Source organism: Palaemon carinicauda, chromosome 15, assembly GCF_036898095.1.
Source record: "Palaemon carinicauda isolate YSFRI2023 chromosome 15, ASM3689809v2, whole genome shotgun sequence".
In the NCBI taxonomy this organism is placed as follows: domain Eukaryota; kingdom Metazoa; phylum Arthropoda; class Malacostraca; order Decapoda; family Palaemonidae; genus Palaemon; species Palaemon carinicauda.
In genome coordinates this window covers 22,940,878-22,962,189 of record NC_090739.1, presented here as the reverse complement: position 1 = coordinate 22,962,189, position 21,312 = coordinate 22,940,878, and the positions used below count along the sequence as shown (strand labels likewise).

The window sequence follows — 21,312 nt, the reverse complement described above, 5'->3', positions numbered from 1 at the left end:
TACCATGGAACAGAGGAGCTGATGTTAAACATCCTTCAGAACAGATACGGCCTCTCGTTCGTTGTCTCTCATCCTTTTTGGACACCGACGACATTATCGTCATATATCATGAACAGTGAAAAACACCTCTCCCTTCAATCAGAGTTGAAGAACGTGGTACAAAGGTATGCGGCAGCTCCTGCAGGGTAGATCGTCAGGCTTTTACAGTTGCCTGTTCTACGTGGAAAAGTTGACCGGGAACCTGGAGACTTCATCGATCTCTCAGCCCTGAATGAGTTTATACGGTATCACAAACTCCGTTAAAGATGGAGACGGTGAGCTCCGAATGGGCTGCTAGCAGAAGGAACTACTTTATTCTCTCTCTGGATCTGAGATATGCATACTTCCAAATACAGTACAAGTCCATTGGTCTTCAAGGAAGTTCCTCTGCTTCATCCCTGGTGGGGTGAGGTCTACCCAATAGGCGTCTTTATTTTGGACTGTCTACTGCCCCTCAAGAATTCACGTTCTCTGAGTTTTGGCTCAAGCTAACTCGGTATGTCCTCCATATTATCTTTACAATTGGCTAATCCTTTCTTCATTTTGGAAATGGCTCATTCAACATCAGGGCATGCTTCTCTCCTTTAGTCATAATCTTGAGATTTTTATAAAATTTAGGGAAGCTCAGTCTAGAGCCCAAGCAGAGGATGGAGTATCTGGGAATGCTATGAGACATACTGGAGTTTTCCTGCCACTTTTTAACAGAGTAGCCAGACCTCTCCTATAAAACATCATCTCTCAGCTCGACAGTGGCAACAACTGCAAGGGCACCTTTTGTTCCTGGAAAACTTAGTGCCACATGGTTGTCTACACTTTAATCCCTTCACTGGTGCCTGAAGAGACCTTGTTCAGCAGCCAATGATCTGCAAAATTTAGCTCATGTAAAACAGGAAGAAAGAAAATGTAATGTCTTGTTGATGAAAGACTACATTCTCTTAAAGGGAAATCCTTAGGAATGACCACCTCCAGAAATGCTTCTGTTTATGGATGCATAATGAGGGTTGAGGAGCAAGCACACCTAAGGCACCAAGTAGCCTCAGGGCACTGTTCGAGAATGAAGAAAGGTGCTTGTACATCCATCTGCTGGGCCTGAAGGTAGCACTTCTAGTGCTGCAATCATTCCAACAGAGTCTTATAAGTCCACTCTGTATCATTGATGGATGATAACACTACCATAGTGACATATGTCAAAAGGGAAGGGACCGTTTTGCAGTACCTCTGCTGGTTGGTGAAGCAGGCTCAGTTAGACAGCCCAGTAGAACTGTCAGCAAGATTCATCTCAGGCAGGAAGAATATAATTGCTGACAAGCTCAGTCCCCTGGGACAATGGTTGAAGTAGAGTGACCCATTCATCTTGAAGTGATGAAGAGCTTCCTGACTTTGTGGGGTTCCTCGGCAATAGATATGCTTGTTAAGAGACTCGACAAAAGCTACCAATCCTCTGCTCACCAGTTCTAGATCGGGCCGCGTCACTAGAGAATGAAGTCGAACATCCAAGCAACAACCTTGATGCCTATGCTTTTCCTCTGGTTTGCCTGATCCGAAGAGTAGTCAACAGGTTCCTGACTACTCTAAACCTTAGTGACCTTGTTGGCTCCTTAATGGATAAAAGTTGGAAGGTACTCAGACCTCATGCTGCGCCTGACTAAGGTTCCAAGAAAACTACCCCTGTGGTCTAACCTGCTTTACCAGACACATTTACAGAGGTACTACAACGGTAACGTCCCTGTCACTTCACGGGTGGAAAATATCCAGCATCTCCGAGCAAAAGGGTTTTTGCGAGGCATTGCTTGGGAGATGTCTGAATACCTCCACAAATCCTCTGCCACAGTGTACCAGGCAAAGTCAGCCATCATCTGTGATTGGTGTTATAGAAGGTGTACTTTTCCGGTCAGAGCCTCTTTACGACGACTAGCAGATTTCCTCATGTTACCTTCGCAGAGAAATGCCTCTCAGCTGCAGCAAAAGGCCGTCACTCATCCTTGAACGAAGTCTTTAGGCTGAATTGAAGTGGGTAGACCTGTCTTCATGGGAGCTGTCATTGCTTATAAAAAGTTTTGAGTAGTTCTGGCTTCCGAGAGGACTCAAACCAGTTGAAGACAGTTTTTGTTTTCCAGCTTGCACTGACCTCGACAAAACAGGTAGACGAGATCCAGGGCTTATCATATATTGTTACTCATACCAAGGGATAGGGAATGGATTTCTTTTCCTTCGTTTCCTAGTTTGTAGCCAAAACTTACAACTCGGCCATGCCTGACCCCAGGTTTGAGACCTTCTCTATCCCTTTTGGAGAGAAGATGAGTACTGTATAGAAATGACTTTTGTTCCGTAACCGAAATACAAACCACGCTATTTACAAAGGGTTTACTTTTAGCGCAGCTGAAATGACGAGCCAATAGTTTTTAACGAGGGTTAATTACCCCCGCGCTAGTTAGCGGGGGGTGGGGAAGGGTAGCTTGCTACCCCTCCCCCCTCCACACACCGGTGACTTGCTTCACTTCACTTTTGGCTCGGCGGTGATCAGACGTGTCTGTTCATCGCCTTCGTGACAGCCTTTAATTTTCTTCTTTTTCTTTTCAGCTTGTGTGATTGGTTGGAAGTTGACCTTCAGTTATTTTCTTTTATTTAATATGCGGACATGCCCTGGAGTTGCCGGCCGTCCTTGTGGGACTTTCATGTCGGACGTGATTACGGATCCTCACACCCTCTGCCCTCAATGTCGGGGCCGACGGTGCGACCAGGATAACATGTGCCGTGAGTGCAGGGAGTGGTCTGCCTCCCAGTGGGAGAGGTTTGGCCGTCGGCGTAAGAAGAAGTCCAAGAGAGACCGTTCTCCTCCGGGGTTAGCCTTGAAGGAGGAAGGTTCTCGGGACTCTTCTTCCGCCGCCCAAACCTCCTCCGAAGCTCCCCCTCCTCCGCCTCCTAAGGAGAGTCGTCCGAGTGGGAGCGCAGGCCCTTGTTCTGTTTCCCTACCTTCGGTGGGGGAAAGGGCGTCGCCTCCCATAGCGAGGCGGTTCCCCCTCCTCCTCCGGGGGAGGTTATTGATAATAATGCCTTATCCAGTGATGATCTGTCACAGATTTGGTCGTCCCTGGGGCTTAAGGGCTTGCCCTCCAGGGTCGCTCTTATTGACCTTGTCTCGTTGGGGGCCGCTGTTAAACAGTCGCCGGTGGTAGCGGAGGTAGACCCTCTGTCTATTGTCGACGTCGTGGTGACAGAGGCCTCCGACGTGGCTGGGCCTTCCGACGCAGGTGCTGTTGCTGGTGATGGTGCTCTAGGCTCTCCTCCTCCTTCCGTGCATCCTTCGAAGGGGGAAATGAGTCCTTCGGTGTCGACCGCTGCCCAGCTTCCTTCCGAGGGAAGTGTTTTGAAGGAGACTCCCCTTCGGAGGACCGATGGTCCCGACGATCTCCCCCGAGGCCGCCTCCGCCGTAAGGCTCACCGCCCTCTACGCCACAAGGGCCTCCCTTCCCCTTACAGGGGGACTAAGAGGCGCCTTTTTGGGTCTTCGTCCTCCGGGGGGGACTCTCCTCGTCAGCCTCAACCGACTGCTCCGCCCTCCTTGAACCTCTCTGCAGACCGCTCACCATCTCCTGCCGGATCTTCGCCTTCTGGAGAACTCGTCACCCGACGGGAAACGGTCCCTTCGGGGCTAAGGGATTCTTCCCTTATGCGAGCAGGGCCAGCGCACAAGCGATCTCCTGCTCGCCAGCGATCTCCTGCTCGCCAAGACTCTCCTGCTCGTCGGCTCTCTCCTGAGGTTCGCCCCCCTCGCCAGCGCTCTCCTGCTCGTCAGCTCTCTTCCGAGCGTCAGCGCTCATTTGAGGACCATCGCCCTGCGGTCTCTGACCACCCTTTAGTTCCTGCTGAACTCCCTGCTCACCATCCACCTGGTCCTGTGGCTACACAACACCGTGCTGCGCGTGTGTCAGAAACACATGTTCGCCAACGCGCCAGCGATCTTCCCGTTCCTGCTCGTGAACGCGCCGCACCACCTGTCCTCTCACAGGACACGCGTCGACCTTCTGCTCGCCAGCGATCACCAGTTCGCCAGCGATCACCTACACATGCTGCCCGCCATCGCACGAACCTGCATGATCGCCCGCTTACGCATGCTGCTCCTCATCGCACAACCCTGAACGATCGCCTTCCTGCGGATGCTGATCACCATCGCACCCTTTCACGCGATCATTCACCTGCGCATGCTGCTCGCCATCGCACAACCCTGCACGATCGCCCGCTTACGCATGCTGCTCCTCATCGCACAACCCTGAACGATCGCCTTCCTGCGGATGCTGATCACCATCGCACCCTTTCACGCGATCATTCACCTGCGCATGCTGCTCGCCATCGCACAACCCTGCACGATCGCCCGCTTACGCATGCTGCTCCTCATCGCACAACCCTGAACGATCGCCTTCCTGCGGATGCTGATCACCATCGCACCCTTTCACGCGATCATTCACCTGCGCATGCTGCTCGCCATCGCACAACCCTGCACGATCGCCCGCTTACGCATGCTGCTCCTCATCGCGCAACCCTGAACGACCGCCCTCTTGCGCGCGATCATTCACCTACACATGCTGCTCACCATCGCTTACCATCACGCGGTCATTATCGCCAGCGATCTTCTTCACCTACGCGGCAGCACGATCCCTCTCCGTCGCGCCATCGCTTGCGTTCGTCGCCTCGGACACGTGTTCATTTACCTGCCCACCCTCACGCCCACTCGCCTGCGCGCCCGCGCGATCGCTCGCCTGCGCGACCGCTCGCCTGTGCGCCCGCGCGATCACCCGCGCAACCATTCGCCTTTGCGCGACCGTTCACCCTCGCGCGACCATAGTTCGCGGCGAATTCCACAGCCGGTGGTAGCAGCAGGGACGCGTGCTCCTAGACGGCACTCGGGATCACCTCCATCCAAACACAGGTTGGTATTGCAGGACGAGGACAGGTCATTACAGCATTCTTCCCCACCTTCTTTTCAGGCAGGTACCGTCGTGTCCACTCCAAAGTATCGCCCGATCCCTTTCACCTTAGCGAGGATTTCGGACTCTGTGTCCTTTGAGCAGCAGACTTGGTTTGGTCCGCTGGCACGGGCGTTAGTGAGGGTTATGAAACCAGCACTTGCCGGCCAGGGTAACAAACCAGCGGCTGTCTCTCCTACGCTGAAGAGAAAGAGAGGAGTGGACTTCGTGGTGACTTCCCCCAGGGCGAAGTTGGTTCCCAAGAGGTCGGTCTCGAGGGTCCCCTCTCCTGCACGAGTACTCTCTCCTTCTCCCGTGGACGAGGCCTTTCCGTCCTCAGGTGAGTCCAGTGGGCCGGTAGTCTTCCCCTCGGCACCAGGGGGGGAGACTTCGCTTCAGGCAGGAGAATCGTCTCGTGAGGAAGGGGCCCCTCGAACCTCGTTGTTGGGATCCTGTATCCCTCCTAGGAGGGAACCCAAGGATTCCAAGACCATCCCTAAATCCTCTGCAAGGATTCGACAGGAACCCACGACTACCCAGGGGAATGTCCACGTATCACCCCAGGAAGAGATTCCTGGGGCAGGAGACTTAGCTGCCAGCCCGCAGGGAAGAGAACAGCAAGAGTCCGAACATGCCTTCTGGCAGGTCCTAAGCCTGATAAGGCAACTTAACAGTCTTACGGATCCAGTCATCCCCCCCGTGAAGGCAAAGACACGATTCTGGATGAAGTGTTTGACGTTCGGAAGGCCCCTAAGACCAGTGCAGCTCTGCCCTGGTCTCGGGGGCTGAAGAGTGCCAGAGCTAGGGCCAATGCTCAGCTCGCATTTCTTGCCTCCTCCAGTCGTTCCACTGCCGGGAACAAACTCATCCCTCCTCCTCGCCTTCAGCAGAGGAGGTATTTCGAGATCCTGGGTGAGCACAACCTCGCTCTTCCTCTCCATCACTCTGTGGAGGAGCTGGCGAAGGGAGTTCCCTTGGAGAAACACTCTGCCCGGCAGGTGTCGTTCTCGGCGGCAGAGATCCTTAACCACGAGAAGGTCGCTAAGTGTGCCATGCAGGCCACTTCGTGGCTGGACTTCTGGTTAGGATCTCTGGGCATCCTATTGCGATCTGAGGACTTGTCCAAGGAGACCAATAGGAAGGCCCTAGAGACCTTCTTGCTCTCGGGCACCCGCTCCATCGAGTTCTTGGCGCACCAGGTTACCACCCTGTGGGCCAACTCGGTGTTGAAGCGTCGCGATGCTGTGTCCGAGAGATTCCATCCGAAGGTCCCCGCCGTAGATGTGTGTAGGCTCCGACATGCCTCCCTCCTGGGGGAGAGCCTGTTTGAGCCTCAAGACTTGGAGCGAACGGCTGAGAGGTGGAGGAAATCCAGCACGGACTCCCTCCTCCACAGGGCCCTTACAACTCGGCCCTATAAGCCTCCAGCCCCGCCACAACAGCAGCAACAGCCTCGTAAGGCTCCCAAACAGGCACCGGCAGCTAAGAAAGTGGTGTCTAAGCCCCAGCCCTTTCCAGCCAAGGTCAAGAGGGGCGGTAAGTCCTCCAGGGGAGGCAAGACTTCTAGGGGTGGCGGCCGCAAGCCCTAGGGGTGGCAGTCCCCCTGCGTGTCCACCTGTGGGGGGATGCCTTCAGCGTTGCGTCCGCAGGTGGCAACATCTCGGGGCCGATGCTTGGACGATCTCAGTGATCGGCCAAGGTTATCGCGTCCCGTTCACGTCATCTCAACCTCCCCTGACAGCGAATCCAGTGTCGTTGAGCTCCTATGCCATGGGATCGGCAAAGGGGCTGGCCCTTCAGGCCGAAGTCGAGACCATGTTCGAGATGGGTGCTCTCCAGGAGGTCGTGGACGGCTCTCCAGGCTTCTTCAGTCGACTCTTTCTTGTAAAGAAGGCTACTGGAGGCTGGAGACCCGTCATCGATCTCTCGGCTCTGAACAGGTTTGTCAAACAAACCCGGTTCAGCATGGAGACAGCAGACACGGTCAGACTTGCGGTGAGACCACAAGACTTCATGTGTACACTGGATCTAAAGGATGCGTACTTCCAGATCCCAATCCATCCGTCTTCCAGGAAGTACCTGAGATTCTGCCTAGACAACAAGATCTACCAGTTCAAGGTGCTGTGTTTCGGTCTCTCCACAGCTCCTCAGGTGTTCACCAGAGTGTTCACCCTGATTTCGACTTGGGCGCACAGGAACGGCATTCGTCTCCTTCGTTACCTAGACGATTGGCTGATCCTAGCAGACTCGGAGTCGACCCTTCTTCGACACCGAGACAGGCTTCTAGATCTTTGCCAGGATCTGGGGATCGTGGTAAACCTCGAGAAGTCCTCTCTGCAGCCGTCCCAACGACTGGTTTATCTAGGCTTGCTAATAGACACCAATCTCCACAAAGCCTTTCCATCAGACGACCGGATAGCAAGGCTGAGGAGGGTGGCGGAACCTTTCCTCAGGCGAAAAGAACTCCCCGCCCAATCGTGGTTGCGTCTCTTGGGCCACCTATCCTCCCTGGCCCGTCTGGTTCCAAACAGCCGCCTCAGGATGAGATCCCTTCAATGGCGGCTCAAGTCCCGGTGGAATCAAGGATCCGATTCCCCGGACACTCTGATCCCAATGGGGTCTCTGGAACAGACGGACTTGCGGTGGTAGCTGGCCGACGAGAACCTGCGAAAGGGAGTGAGTCTTCTCGTCCTTCCCCCGGAATTGACTCTGTTTTCGTACGCGTCAAAAGAAGGGTGGGGGGGCGCACGTTCTGAACCAGAGGGCCTCAGGCCTTTGGTCAGAATCAGAAAAGTGCCTGCACATCAACCTGCTAGAATTGAAGGCCGTCTTTCTGGCCCTTCAACAGTTCCAACGGTTCCTGGCGGGTCACTCCGTGGTGGTGATGAGCGACAACACCACGGTAGTGGCTTATATCAACAAGTAGGGAGGCACTTTTTCGCAACAGCTATCCCATCTTGCAGTAGAGACTCTGAGGTGGACCGAAACCCACTCGATAACACTATCAGCTCGCTTCATTCCTGGCAAGAGGAATGTGCTCGCCGACAGTCTGAGCAGGGCTTCGCAGATAGTGAGTACCGAGTGGTCTTTGGATCCTCAGATAGCCAACAAAGTCCTGACTTTGTGGGGTTCCCCGACGGTGGACTTGTTCGCGACAGCCTTGAACTTCAAGCTGCCCCTGTACTGCTCACCAGTCCCGGACCCCAAGGCACTCTGGCAAGATGCTTTCCAGCAACGGTGGGACAACATCGACGTGTACGCCTTCCCACCATTCTGTCTGATGAGAAGGGTGCTCAACAGGACCAGACTATTGGTCAACTGTTCCATGACTCTAGTAGCTCCGCTATGGCATCACGCGGAATGGTTTCCGGACCTTCTGCAACTCCTGACGGAACTCCCAAGGGAGCTTCCTCCACGACACGAGCTTCTCAGACAACCCCACTCCGGTGTCCCTCACAGGGCCGTAGCCTCGCTTCGGCTTCACGCCTGGAGACTATCCAGCGTCTCCTCGCGGAGAGAGGCTTTTCGCAACAGGTTGCGGAGAGAATGTCTCGGCACCTGCGAAGGTCCTCTGAGGGAGTCTACCAAGCGAAATGGAGAGTCTTTTGTGGTTGGTGTCGTGGAAGGGGTATCTCTCCACTCGATGCCACTATTCCAGCAATAGCGGACTTCCTTGTGTATCTGCGAGAAGAAATGCGCCTTTCTGTCTCGGCAGTGAAAGGCTATCGCTCAGCCTTAAGCTTGGCCTTCAGATTGAAGGGCCTGGATATTTCTTCATCGCTAGAACTCTCTTTACTCATACGTAGCTATGAGCTTACCTGCCCCCAGTCGGAAGTGAGACCCCCTCCTTGGAACGTGGTTCGAGTTCTCAGGTCTCTCAAGAGACCTCCCTTCGAGCCATTACGCCAGGCCTCCGATCGCCACCTGTCTTGGAAGACGGCTTTCCTACTCGCCTTGGCCTCGGCCAAGCGAGTTAGTGAACTTCATGGTCTCTCGTACGACATCGCCCATTCAAGGGGATGGGGGGAGGTAACGTTCAGGTTCGTCCCTGAGTTTGTGGCCAAGACTCAGAATCCTGGAGTGCCGGATCCTCGGTTCGACTCTTTCAGGATCGCGAGTCTCAGTTCTGTAACAAACGACCCAGACCAGCTGCTACTATGCCCAGTGAGGTGTCTGAGGTACTACTTGAAGAGAACGGCTGCAGTCCGTCCTCATGTGCGAGCTTTGTTTGTGAGCACAGGCAGGACAAAGAGGAGGGTCACAAGGAACACCATCTCTGCTTGGATTCGAAGGGTTATCCACCATGCCCTGAATCCTGACCCTCCTCCGTCACGTCGCCCTCGGGCCCACGATGTCAGGGGTATTGCTACATCCCTGGCCTTCAAGAGAAACTTCTCTGTGACGCAGGTACTTCAAGCTGGGGTCTGGAAGCGTCAAACGACCTTCACAGCCCACTACCTGCAAGACGTGACCCACAGGAGCCTCGATACATTCTCTATCGGCCCTGTGGTGGCTGCACAACAGCTGGTCTAGCCTCAGGCTCCTTTTTGGACAAGTAGCAGTAGGTTGAGGGCGTTGTTACCCGGTCTTAGTCTGTGTGAATGAAAGAGTATGTCTGACCCTTACTTCTTTCTTCATTTTCCCCTCTCTTGGGGAAGCAGCATCCTGGTCCTCGCATAGCTGACCTCGACCTCTGCAGGTAACCCATGCTTCTTTGTGCTCCTAGTATTAAGCTTAATACTGTTGCGTCTCCCATACCCTGACAAGGTGGTATGGGGAACGTCCTATCCTAGAATTCCTATCTGAAGGTCTCAAGGTCAACTTCATAGGACGAGTCACACACTCCTCCTCACACTACTTATGTAGGCCACTCGTTCCTAGCGATGCTAGGAACCTGTGAGGTACAGGGGCTCCCTCTCTCTAGTGCTGCTCACTAAGGGATCGAGCCCCTGGGCAAGCCGAAGTCAGTAAGGCTGGGGACTTTCCACCCTTCCTAAGGGGTAAGTCACCCTTTGTAAATAGCGTGGTTTGTATTTCGGTTACGGAACAAATGACAAATTCGAAGATAATTTGTATTTTTCCTAACCATACAAACCTTAGCTATTTACACATATGTGCCCGCCATCCCTGACCCCCAAGTCAAGTCCTACCTCTAAGTGAAGTGAAGCAAGTCACCGGTGTGTGGAGGGGGGAGGGGTAGCAAGCTACCCTTCCCCGGTTGGCCGACATTTGAGCGCAAGACTAATGAGCGCCGTCAAATAAGCGCCGACAATTTAGCGCAAGACAGTTGAGTGCAATAACATATGAGCGCCGACATTTGAGCGCCATAAATTCAACCCTTTCTCTCCATATTTGTTGCATGGTTATTACAGTCGTGTAGTAACCATCGTGAAAATCATTCCATTTAGGAAAAGTAAACATTTCATCAAACTCTTTCTCTCTTTCTCTCTCAGTATTCGTGTTTGGCTATTACAATCGTTTTATATATTATCGTTAACATTTCAAAGCAAATTAAACAATTTTGAACAATTTTTTTTTTAAATTTGAACAATTTTGAACAATCTTACTTTGTTATGAATTACCATAAAATATAAATAAAAACAATTAGGGATAATAAACACAATTATTCAATATGGGACACTCATTTATTTATTACAAGTAATTAACATGAAATATAGTAAAAAAAAATTGAAATAAATACAATTATCTAAGTAAAATAACCATTTCTTTAAAGTAAGAAAATGAAATTGTTATGACATTGAATTTTTTTTAAAGTAAAAACAATTTATCTAAATAAAAAAAAAAACTATTTCTGTAAGCTAAGATTATAAGATATTGACCGGAGATATTCTATTGGTTCTGTTGAAGAATATTCACTAACAATTCTAGATATTGCTTTATTGACTCTTACATATTTAGTGTTTTTTCCAATGTCTTGCCCCGAATCTATCCGGATCACTTTATTTGCTGTATGATTTTGTTCTAGTTTTAAAATATTAACACATTTGTAAATTGTAGGATGCATATGACCTACGGACATCTGTATTGCCCGATGCCACCCTTCTAATGAATTATTGGTACGTGGAAGTTCACTAAGAACACGTTCATATACACTCCAAACACTTGGAGGGAACATTGCATTTCTTCTTCTCCCTCTCCTGCAAGGTCTACCTATCCAAGTATCTTCAAAATATAGTACTAGATCATCTAACTCATCAGGAACTACATCTTGTAATAATTCAAAAACATTTACTATTTCATTGGGAGGAACGAATGCTAAGGCCACCAGCATTTTTGTGTATTTTCGTACTTCTTCACTGCCACAGTATAAGTCGTTCAAACCTAAATCTTGAATTTTTCGCCAAACGGCTTGCGATAAATGGAAAAAACACCCTAACACCTCAGCGTTATTAAAAACGGAAAGAAAAGCATTATGAAACGCTTTCTCATAGTCGCAGGAAATGGAAACTGGAGCAATCTCGTTATCTATGCATTGTATTTGAAGCAGGGCACGACGATATAGTTCTTCGGACTTTCTCTGAACGAGCATATAAACCATTGGAAGGACGTTTCCTTTATACTGAATGTGAATCACATATAGCTGATAAAATAGCTGAGGAGCTATCTTGAATGTCCCATCTCCCATCCAATGCTTATTTTCCTTAATCATCCTCAAGTTTTCAGACGTTGCAAATATAAAATAGCGATCAGGGTCTTCAATCCCAGAGTCATATGCAAGGAAATTTTCTCCAGCGTATGTATAAACAAGTTCTTGAGGTATGTCTATTTTGGCGCTCAACTGTCAGCGCTCAAATGTTACTGCGCTTAAGTGTCTTGCGCTCATACGTCGGCACTCATTTGCCGGCGCTTATTTGTCTTGCGCTCAAACGTCGTCGCACGCCCTTCCCCACCCCCCGCTAACTAGCGCGGGGGTAATTAACCCTCGTTAAAAACTATTGGCTCGTCATTTCAGCTGCGCTAAAAGTAAACCCTTTGTAAATAGCTAAGGTTTGTATGGTTAGGAAAAATACAAATTATCTTCGAATTTGTCATATTTTATTAAAATTCTAGTTTTGCTCTAGCTATTAAAATTAATATGATATTGGAGAAGTGTGTGAGATTTTTTAATAAAAGTTTTTTTTGTAAAATTATAGGGAATTTGGACCAAAAGTCATCAATCCAAAGCCTCTAATGAAGCAGATGCACACGTTACTAGAAGACCGTGACAAGAATGTGAGAGAGGAGAGCAAGAAGTTAGCTATTGAACTGTATAGGTGGATCAGACAGGCCCTGAAACCGCAGATGTCGTCTCTCAAACCTATACAGGTGAGGGAAATGTTCTTGTTATGTTGTTAGTGTAGTGGGAATTTTATGTGCAGTCTGATTGACCTACTCTTGAATAGAGGAATTTTCTTGAGTGGCATGCACTAATTCCTTTTATCGTGGCAATAACAATTATGGTATCATCGGGCGCGGCATAATTTTGTACGTTTTTAATATTAGAATTGATTGTTGCAGATCCAAGAACTTGAGGCAGAATTCGAGAAGATAGGCAATGAAAAAGTCGTCCAGACTCGTTTCCTTCGCTCCCAGCAAGAACTCAAGGCTAAAATGGAAGCCCAGGGAGATGAGGAAGAGGAAGAAGGTAAAGTTTGCAGATGCCCAAATAGGCATCATTTATGTTAAGACGGGAATTAATATGCTGTCAAATATGTACTAATTTAAGTTCTATTTTGTTTAGATCTCACTCATATTAGGAGTAAATTTGGTTTTTGGTCCCATTTCTGTTTGGCAATTTTTGCGATAATTAAGGTCTCCATGGTATGATGTATAGTTAGCATGGTTTTTTCTCTGGGTTAATTGCAAAGTCTGATATCTAAATTGTCGAGTGAAACTTCTTCAGAGACCCCACTATTCTAAGGTATAATCTGTGTACAGGTGACACATAGTGTGCCATGGTTAATGCACAATGTAGTATAGCATCAAGGTACTTTGCATCATTCTTTCAAGCCCCGCTTCACAGCTCCGTCGTTAACTTTTTTGGATCCTCTAGTTTAGTTACTCAGCTGTCCAACTTCTTCAATCTACCCTTTAGTTTCATTTTTTCACATGTTGATAAGAACTAGTGTTTTAGGTGAGCCCTATGAGATTCTGTCTGTGACTTGGTGTCATGAAACTGGTCTATGACTATAACTGAATAGGGGACACATGACTTTCAAATTGTTGTGTTGTAATGTTACTTTAAAAGTAATCCATAGGGCTTAGAAGTTTATGAGGTATAAATACCTTGATACTTTTTTTAACTGGGTTTAACATACATCACAAAGTACAGTATCCTTACAATTCAGGCTACCATGCACTTCATTATGCTCCTATTTACACCAGTACTTGATTTTCAGTATTGACATTCTCCATAAATTATCTGATTGTTTGTATCGATTTTCAGGAGAAGAGGAAGAGGATAATGCTCCAGAAATCGATGCTTACGATATTATGATCCCTGTGGACATTTTGTCAAAGTTGCCTAAGGACTTCTATGAAAAGGTAACCTCCCTTTCATGTGGGAAATTAGTCTTCATCAGATTGTTTAGGATAAGTTCTTTCAGTTTGTGTTTACTCGTTTAAATTTTTCTACACTTTCAAAAATTATAATTTCCCAGGATTCTCAGTAATCGTTCATGTATTGTATTGATGTTCTTTTTAGTTATAGTGAAATCAAGTCAATTTTACAAATCCTTGTCAAACATCTGTTTTTGGATTTGCTTCCAGAAGGAATTGTTTACTCAGTAAAGGTTTCTTGAACATGTTTTAAGAAATTTTTTTTGTAATATTGATAATTTTTTTCTGTTTCTTGAAAGATTGAAGCTAAGAAATGGCAAGAGCGTAAGGAGGCGGTTGATCTTTTATTGCCACTAGCTCAGAATCCAAAGCTGGAAACTGGGGATTATCATGACCTTATGAAGGTCTTGAAAAAGGTAGGTGGTTTTTTGGTTATAGGTGTAGATCTACCTTTACTTTTTAAAGTATAGAAATCTCAATGGTTCATTGTAGCTTTTAAAAGGAATCATACAGGCAACAGTGTGGTATAATGGTATAATGTCTATAAGTTGTTGACTATTTAAGTTTTTATTTTTTGACAGATTATAGGCAAGGACACCAATGTTATGATAGTAGCGCAGGCTGGCTTATGTGTGGCTGGTTTGGCTAAGGGATTAAAGAAGAAGTTCACACCTTTCGCATTGGCATTTACGGAAACCATTCTAGAGAAGTTCAAGGAAAAGAAAGCTAACGTAGTTAATGCTTTGAGGGAGGCAATAGATGCCATCTATCTAACGGTGAGTGCTAATTCTTTTTTGAAAGTGAGTTTTGAATTTGGTATTGAACCTCAAGTAAAATACTTCATAAATATTGATAATGTAGAATGTATGCACAGTTAAGGGGAAACCTTGCATAAAAATAATGAAGATAAATGTTGCCTCCTAATGTAGTTTCTGTTTATGAAGGCATATTCCTAAATCTTAGTTGTTTCAACAGTACTGTAAAGATTAGATCTGGTCATTACTTTGTGATGAATTATTATTATTAAATTAGTATATTTAAGAAGTCCCTTACTGGAACCGGGAGGCGAATTTCTAAATGTCTTAGGAGTAACTAATAACAAAGGGAATTTCTGGACATAGGACTTGTAAAATAATCAGAGAAATCTTCATATTTTCATAAACCTTTGCATTTAGAATGGAGTGCCCTCTTGGTACCAGTTGATTTCCTCAAAGGACAGATATCTTCTCAAGTGTTCAGTCTGTCTTTTGTGGTGTTTGACACCTTTCTGGTTTAGATGTCCAAAACTTGGTTTAGAATTTCACTTAATAAGGCTTCATTTATCCTGTTCAAACAAATTTACAAAGAACTGGATTGTTAGGAGTTATCTAATAGAACTCTTATGAACCTACATGGTTTTGGGGAAGCAGAGAATGGTCTCTACTGGACTGTTTATGAATTGCATAATGGGATTCCTGTCCAAGGACTAAGAGAAAATGTTCAGTAAGAGAAATCTGGTTATACCAATTGTCCCAGTAGTTTCCTGTCTTACAGCTGAAAACCATAGCTTTCTAGCAGAATGCTGTAGAAATAATCTATTCTTTCCTTGGAAACTGGTAATTGGTAATTTCCTTACTTAAGGTAAAAGAGCAATTTTTATATAAGAAACCTTTTAAGTTACCATTGTATGATGATATAAAATATATTTAGTAATACTAAATATTAATATTGAATAACAGTTTCAAGCACCACATCTAACATGAAAGGAAGTGTAACCCTTTACAACCAGTTTGCTTGTAAAAGTCAGACTTGTCAGTCAGCCTTTTTTTTATTGTAACCACTAGTTCTGATCATGGTGTTTTGTATACATTGAAATGGAATTAAAAGTGGAGCTAAATCTATTTCTTGTTACTAGATTATACTATCTTTTAAAGATCTTTCTGAAAAGTGCACACTTCTCCATTGAAAAATAAGAGATGAGCTAAAACGTTTCTTAACAAAACTAGCAAAAATATATAAACTGGGCTGGTAGAGTGACTATTATTATTATTACTACTGAAGCCACAATCCTAGTTGAAAAAATCAGGCTGCTATAAACCCAAGGGTTCCAAAAGGGATGACAGACCAGTTAAGAATGGAAATGAGGAAACAGTAGTGTGCCCGCGTGCACCCTCAAGCAAGAGAACTAATCCAAGACAGTGGAAGGTCATGGTATGGCACTACTCAAGACTAGGGAACAATGGTTTGATTTTGGAGTGCCTTCCTAGAAGAGCTGCTTACCATAGCTAAGGGGTACTGTATCTTCCACCCTTAACAAAAGGAAAATAGCCACTGAACAATCATAATGTAGTCATTAACCCCATGATTGAAGAATTCCTCTGTTATCTTAGTATTTTCAGTTATATGAGGAAGAGGAGTGTATTTAAAGAATATGCCAGACTATTTGGTGTGTCAAGGCAAAGGAAAAATGAACTGTAACTTGAGAGGGATCCAATGTAGTACTACCTGATCACTCAAAGGACACAATAACTTTAACTGTAGTATCTCAACAGCTGGCTGGTGCTTTGGCCAACCTACTACATAGAAATAGAATCACCCTGCCGGGTATTCCTCATTCAAGTTTGAAAGGGTTCATGGAGAGTAAAGAAAGATATGGGAAAGAAACATATATGAAATTTTATGCAGTAGATTTGCCTATAAAAATTTTCTTTAAGTAAAACTAACATAGAATATTGTGGGAAATTGAAAAAAAGGAAATAAAGGTGATAAGGAATAAGAAATGTAAGAATATTACAGCATGTAATAAGAAAGTGTATAAGGAATAAACATACACACAAATGAACAATGAAAATGTGTAAATAACAGAAATAAAAAGGAAATAGAAAAGATGGAAGAACCATGTGTTAGGAGGTATGATGACCGGCAACAGCATAGAGAGGAATGCTACCGTGACCAGGTGAGAGGAACTCCGCCTGCCAGTTGACCTCGTCAGCAGCTTTCACTAAGGTCAGCCAGGAAGAGCTTGTTTGCTTCAGAGGATTTGAAGGTCTCCCATAAATGTGTTGGGGGCAAGCTCTCAGAGGGGAACGTCCCCGTGAGGGATCGCTCAGTGTGTCCTAATAGGCTGCTCATCCCCCAGTCTCAAAAGAACCACTTCACCATCGCCTGATCAAGTAAGGTGTTGAAAGAAAGAAGTCAAACAGTACAGACGAGAGTGCGCCTACGCTCGCTCCTTCCTCTTGAGATAGACGACAGGGTGACCAGATGCAGCCAGTTCTTTTCCATTAGGGCAACGTCTATAGAAGAGATCCCGGAACCAGTGCCCTCTGACTTGGGTCCTTCTTCGGCTGAGACCGACGGCATGGAACCAATGACAGCTTTTCATATCCATCTTTTACCCATTAATATGGTTTCTCCCTCCAGTTACACCATGTGGCTGAATTGCTTCCCTAACCCCAGAACTTGGTCAGATAGCCTAGATTCCTAAATCCAAACTGATCCATGAAGCAAGGTCTGGTTTGCTGCTTAAAATTTGAAAATTAGTGCTGGAAATATCATCTTGATTTTAAGTCAATGTTGATATTTCATAAGATGTTCTGTAGATGCTTTGGGGTATCTACATGAAACTGATCTTTTTAATGAAATTTCATTTGTATTTTATCCTTTGTTTATTATTTTAAATGAGTGTATTACGTGGTTTTTAAAATTTTTTATTTTTACTGATTTGAATATTTATAACTGCTCTTATTTAACTCGATGGTCCCAGTGCCTGGCCTCTCGCCTAAAATTTATAATCTAATTCAATATTTGTCCATAAGTATTTCTCTTTTATAATTGTATCTTTTGTAATGTTATGCTCATTTCTAGTGTGGTACTACTAGACATCAAGCTACTCATAGAGGAATACTTAGTTCATCTTAATGTTGAATAAGCTGTAGATGATGAAGGCAGTGAGCCTCTTGTATAAGAGTATAATATTTCACAGGTGAATGAACTTTTTGTTGTTATCTCAAATGCCATCAAAGATTTAATACAACATTCGATCCTTCTCAAGATTTTGTGATTTAGATCCTTAGCAGTTGGTTGTATCCTGTTGATTAGAGCAGTTTTGTTCACTCTCAGAGAACAAAACTGCTCTAATCAACAGGATACAATCAACTGCTAAGGATCTAAATCACAAAACCTTGAGAAGGATCGAATGTTGTATTATTTCCTTTAGAGTCGTACATCAGTCGAGCAGTTTGGGTCTCTAAAAGTGAATCTTTTCAGATCCTGTGAAAGTGGATTGGCTTTAATAATTGGAGACAATTGCTTGGGTCCTTATTTGTTAGTGGGTTTTAGATTCTTTTACAGAGGATGAGCTTGGATCCTTCAAAGCCAACAAGTGCAACTTTTGTCCTGTTGCATTGTTTGTATGCAAAATTGACATTACACTAGTCTTTATTAGTTAATAAATAAGGTTTCTTGGATTCTAGTGCCATGTTACTAATTAGCACAGGCCTGCTCATTTGCAGTTGAGCAGCTCTGTACTGACTGTCCTGACTGTCCTTTGTTGAGAAATTAGGTTTCTTGGGACTTTATTGTTATGGTACTGATCAGCGCTGCTCATTTTCAGTCAAGCCGTTCTGTACTGACCGTTTTAGATCCATGAAGGTCCATTATCTTTAGTCATATCAGAGCTGATGTACAGAACTTCCTTTTACTTGGAACAGCTCTTTAAAGTCAGTATCATCTGGACTTAGGCTAAAGAAGTGCATGTGTGTGTGTTTTTGTACTCTGAAGAATTTTGTAACTCGAGAATATCAAAGGCTTGATAAAAGTTTTTTTTTAATGTTTTATCCTGTCTAGAATTAACGAATAGCTAAACTGCTCTTCTTATTATCACCTAATTATTTAAGTAGCTTTTTACATTAAATAATTAGCTATGCTTCATTCTTTATATTTAATTTTTCCTTATAGACTACTTTGGAGAGCATTCAGGAGACTGTATGTGGTGCTCTAAACAATAAAAATCCACAAGTTAAGACTGAAACTGCAGCCTTTTTAGGACGGGCCTTCTGTTATTGTACGCCTGCGATATTGAATAAAAAGCTTCTCAAGGCCTTCACCACTGACCTTTTGAAGACTCTAAATGAATCAGGTTGGTTTATTACAGCATTATTACTTTAGGTTTATGTATAATTATGTTTTAAAGCTTAGGTAATTTTGTTTTCTTCTATAGTATTTTAAGTATAATCAAGATAAGCAAGTTTTTACTATCCAAACATTCCAAGTCAAGTCCTTTTCTTGAATCATGTACTGAGTACCAATGCCATTAGGGAATTTGGCTGTATTAGCATTAAAAGGTCAAGACTCCTTTTATGAAAGTGTTAGTTCAATCACAATATGAATTATTGAGGCACAAAATTTTCCTATAAATTTTCATTGTGCATTAGATTGTTATATTATTTATTTTTATTATTTAATGACCAGTCGCCAACCTATTTGTACAGTAAGCAACTACAAGCATCAGGACTTCATTAGGAAAATCAGCTTGGTACAGAATAGAAAGTAATACAAAAATATAAAATAGACCAAAATCATTGATAGAAACAATTAAAAATTGCTATGCAAAATGTTTAGAAATTTGAACCATTTCATGGGAAGTCTGTGCAATTGCTACCTTTGGGAATAGGTTAGAGTTTGTAGGTCATGACTGTGCTGTATGTTTTCTTTAGGGAAGCTACATCCCTCTTTGAGACTTGCAACTACTCGGTCTCCTCTCAATTAGATAACATCTGTAAATATGCTTCCCCCATGAAAAGATATTGTTAAAAGAAAAGCTATCTTAAGGGCCATTTTATGGTTTTGCATGGTAAATCCTGGGCTGTAGGTGGCTCTTATTTCAGAAATGTTATTCATAGAAGACCTTTATCATCCTCTCCTGAGAGGTTTATTATTAATAAAGTGGTCAGAGTAATAGAGTGAAATTATACATAATAAAATTCAAGTAATGTTGGAAGATACACGATTAAAAAACTGAGATATGAAGGAGTTCGTTTGTAAGCAGTTATCTGGAGAAATTGTAAAACTAGTAGTGACTAAGAATTCTTGAAAGTATGTGTTCTTTAGCAAAAGGAAAAGTTTCTGAAGCGGTGTAGAATATTGTCATAAAAGATTAGTAGTTATTTGTTATTTTTTTATTCTTAAACTATCAAATACACAATAGTTAAAATTATCAGATATTAAGGCTAATAATAGGTAATTATTTATCCATCCATATACCAAAGGCACTTCCCCCAATTTTGGGGGGTAGCCGACATCAACAAGAACAAAAAAAAAAAAAAAAAGGGGGACCTCTACTCTCTATGTTCCTCCAGCCTAACCAGGGACTCAGCCGAGTTCAGCTGGTACTGCTAGGGTGCCACAGCCCAACCTCCCACATTTCCACCACAGATGAAGCTTCATACTGCTGACTCCCCTACTGCTGCTACCTCCGCGGTCATCTAAGGCACCGAAGGAAGCAGCAGGGCCTACCGGAACTGCGTCACAATCGCTCGCCATTCATTCCTATTTCTAGCACGCTCTCTTGCCTCTCTCACATCTATCCTCCTATCACCCAGAGCTTTCTTCACCATCCATCCACCCAAACCTTGGCCTTCCTCTTGTACTTCTCCCATCAACTCTTGCATTCATCACCTTCTTTAGCAGACAGCCATTCTCCATTCTCTCAACATGGCCAAACCACCTCAACACATTCATATCCACTCTAGCCGCTAACTCATTTCTTACACCCGTTCTCACCCTCACCACCTCGTTCCTGACCCTATCTACTCGAGATAAACCAGCCATACTCCTCAGACACTTCATCTCAAACACATTCAATTTCTGTCTCTCCTTCACTTTCATTCCCCACAACTCTGATCCATACATCACAGTTATTACAATCACTTTCTCATATAGAACTCTCTTTACATTCATGCCCAACCCTCTATTTTTTACTACTCCCTTAACTGCCCCCAACACTTTGCAACCTTCATTCACTCTCTGACGTACATCTGCTTCCACTCCACCATTTGCTGCAATAACAGACCCCAAGTACTTAAACTGATCCACCTCCTCAAGTAACTCTCCATTCAACATGACATTCAACCTTGCACCACCTTCCCTTCTCGTACATCTCATAACCTTACTCTTACCCACATTAACTCTCAACTTCCTTCTCTCACACACCCTTCCAAATTCTGTTACTAGTCGGTCAAGCTTCTCTTCTGTGTCTGCTAGCAGTACAGTATCATCCGCAAACAACAACTGATTTACCTCCCATTCATGATCATTCTCGTCTACCAGTTTTAATCCTCGTCCAAGCACTCGAGCATTCACCTCTCTCACCACTCCATCAACATACAAGTCAAACAACCACGGCGACATCACACATCCCTGTCTCAGCCCCACTCTCACCGGAAACCAATCGCTCACTTCATTTCCTATTCTAACACATGCTTTACTACCTTTGTAGAAACTTTTCACTGCTTGCAACAACCTTCCACCAACTCCATATAACCTCATCACATTCCACATTGCTTCCCTATCAACTCTATCATATGCTTTCTCCAGATCCATAAACGCAACATACACCTCCTTACCTTTTGCTAAATATTTCTCGCATATCTGCCTAACTGTAAAAATCTGATTCATACAACCCCTACCTCTTCTAAAACCCCCCTGTACTTCCCAGATTGCATTCTCTGTTTTATCCTTAATCCTATTAATCAGTACTCTACCATACACT

The 21,312-nt window shown here is 45.0% G+C and overlaps 1 protein-coding gene across 6 annotated transcripts in view; it reads left to right on the top strand.

Moving 5' to 3' along the window:
- msps (msps cytoskeleton-associated protein 5) overlaps positions 1-21,312 on the top strand; it is a 374,587-nt gene that overhangs the window by 308,554 nt on the left and 44,721 nt on the right. For all 6 annotated transcript variants that reach the window (XM_068388223.1, XM_068388221.1, XM_068388222.1 and 3 more), the window contains 6 exons: positions 12,158-12,329; positions 12,522-12,648; positions 13,450-13,547; positions 13,862-13,978; positions 14,144-14,338; positions 18,501-18,681. In XM_068388223.1, the coding sequence (XP_068244324.1) occupies positions 12,158-12,329; positions 12,522-12,648; positions 13,450-13,547; positions 13,862-13,978; positions 14,144-14,338; positions 18,501-18,681 (890 nt within the window). The remainder of the gene's footprint in view (positions 1-12,157; positions 12,330-12,521; positions 12,649-13,449; positions 13,548-13,861; positions 13,979-14,143; positions 14,339-18,500; positions 18,682-21,312) is intronic.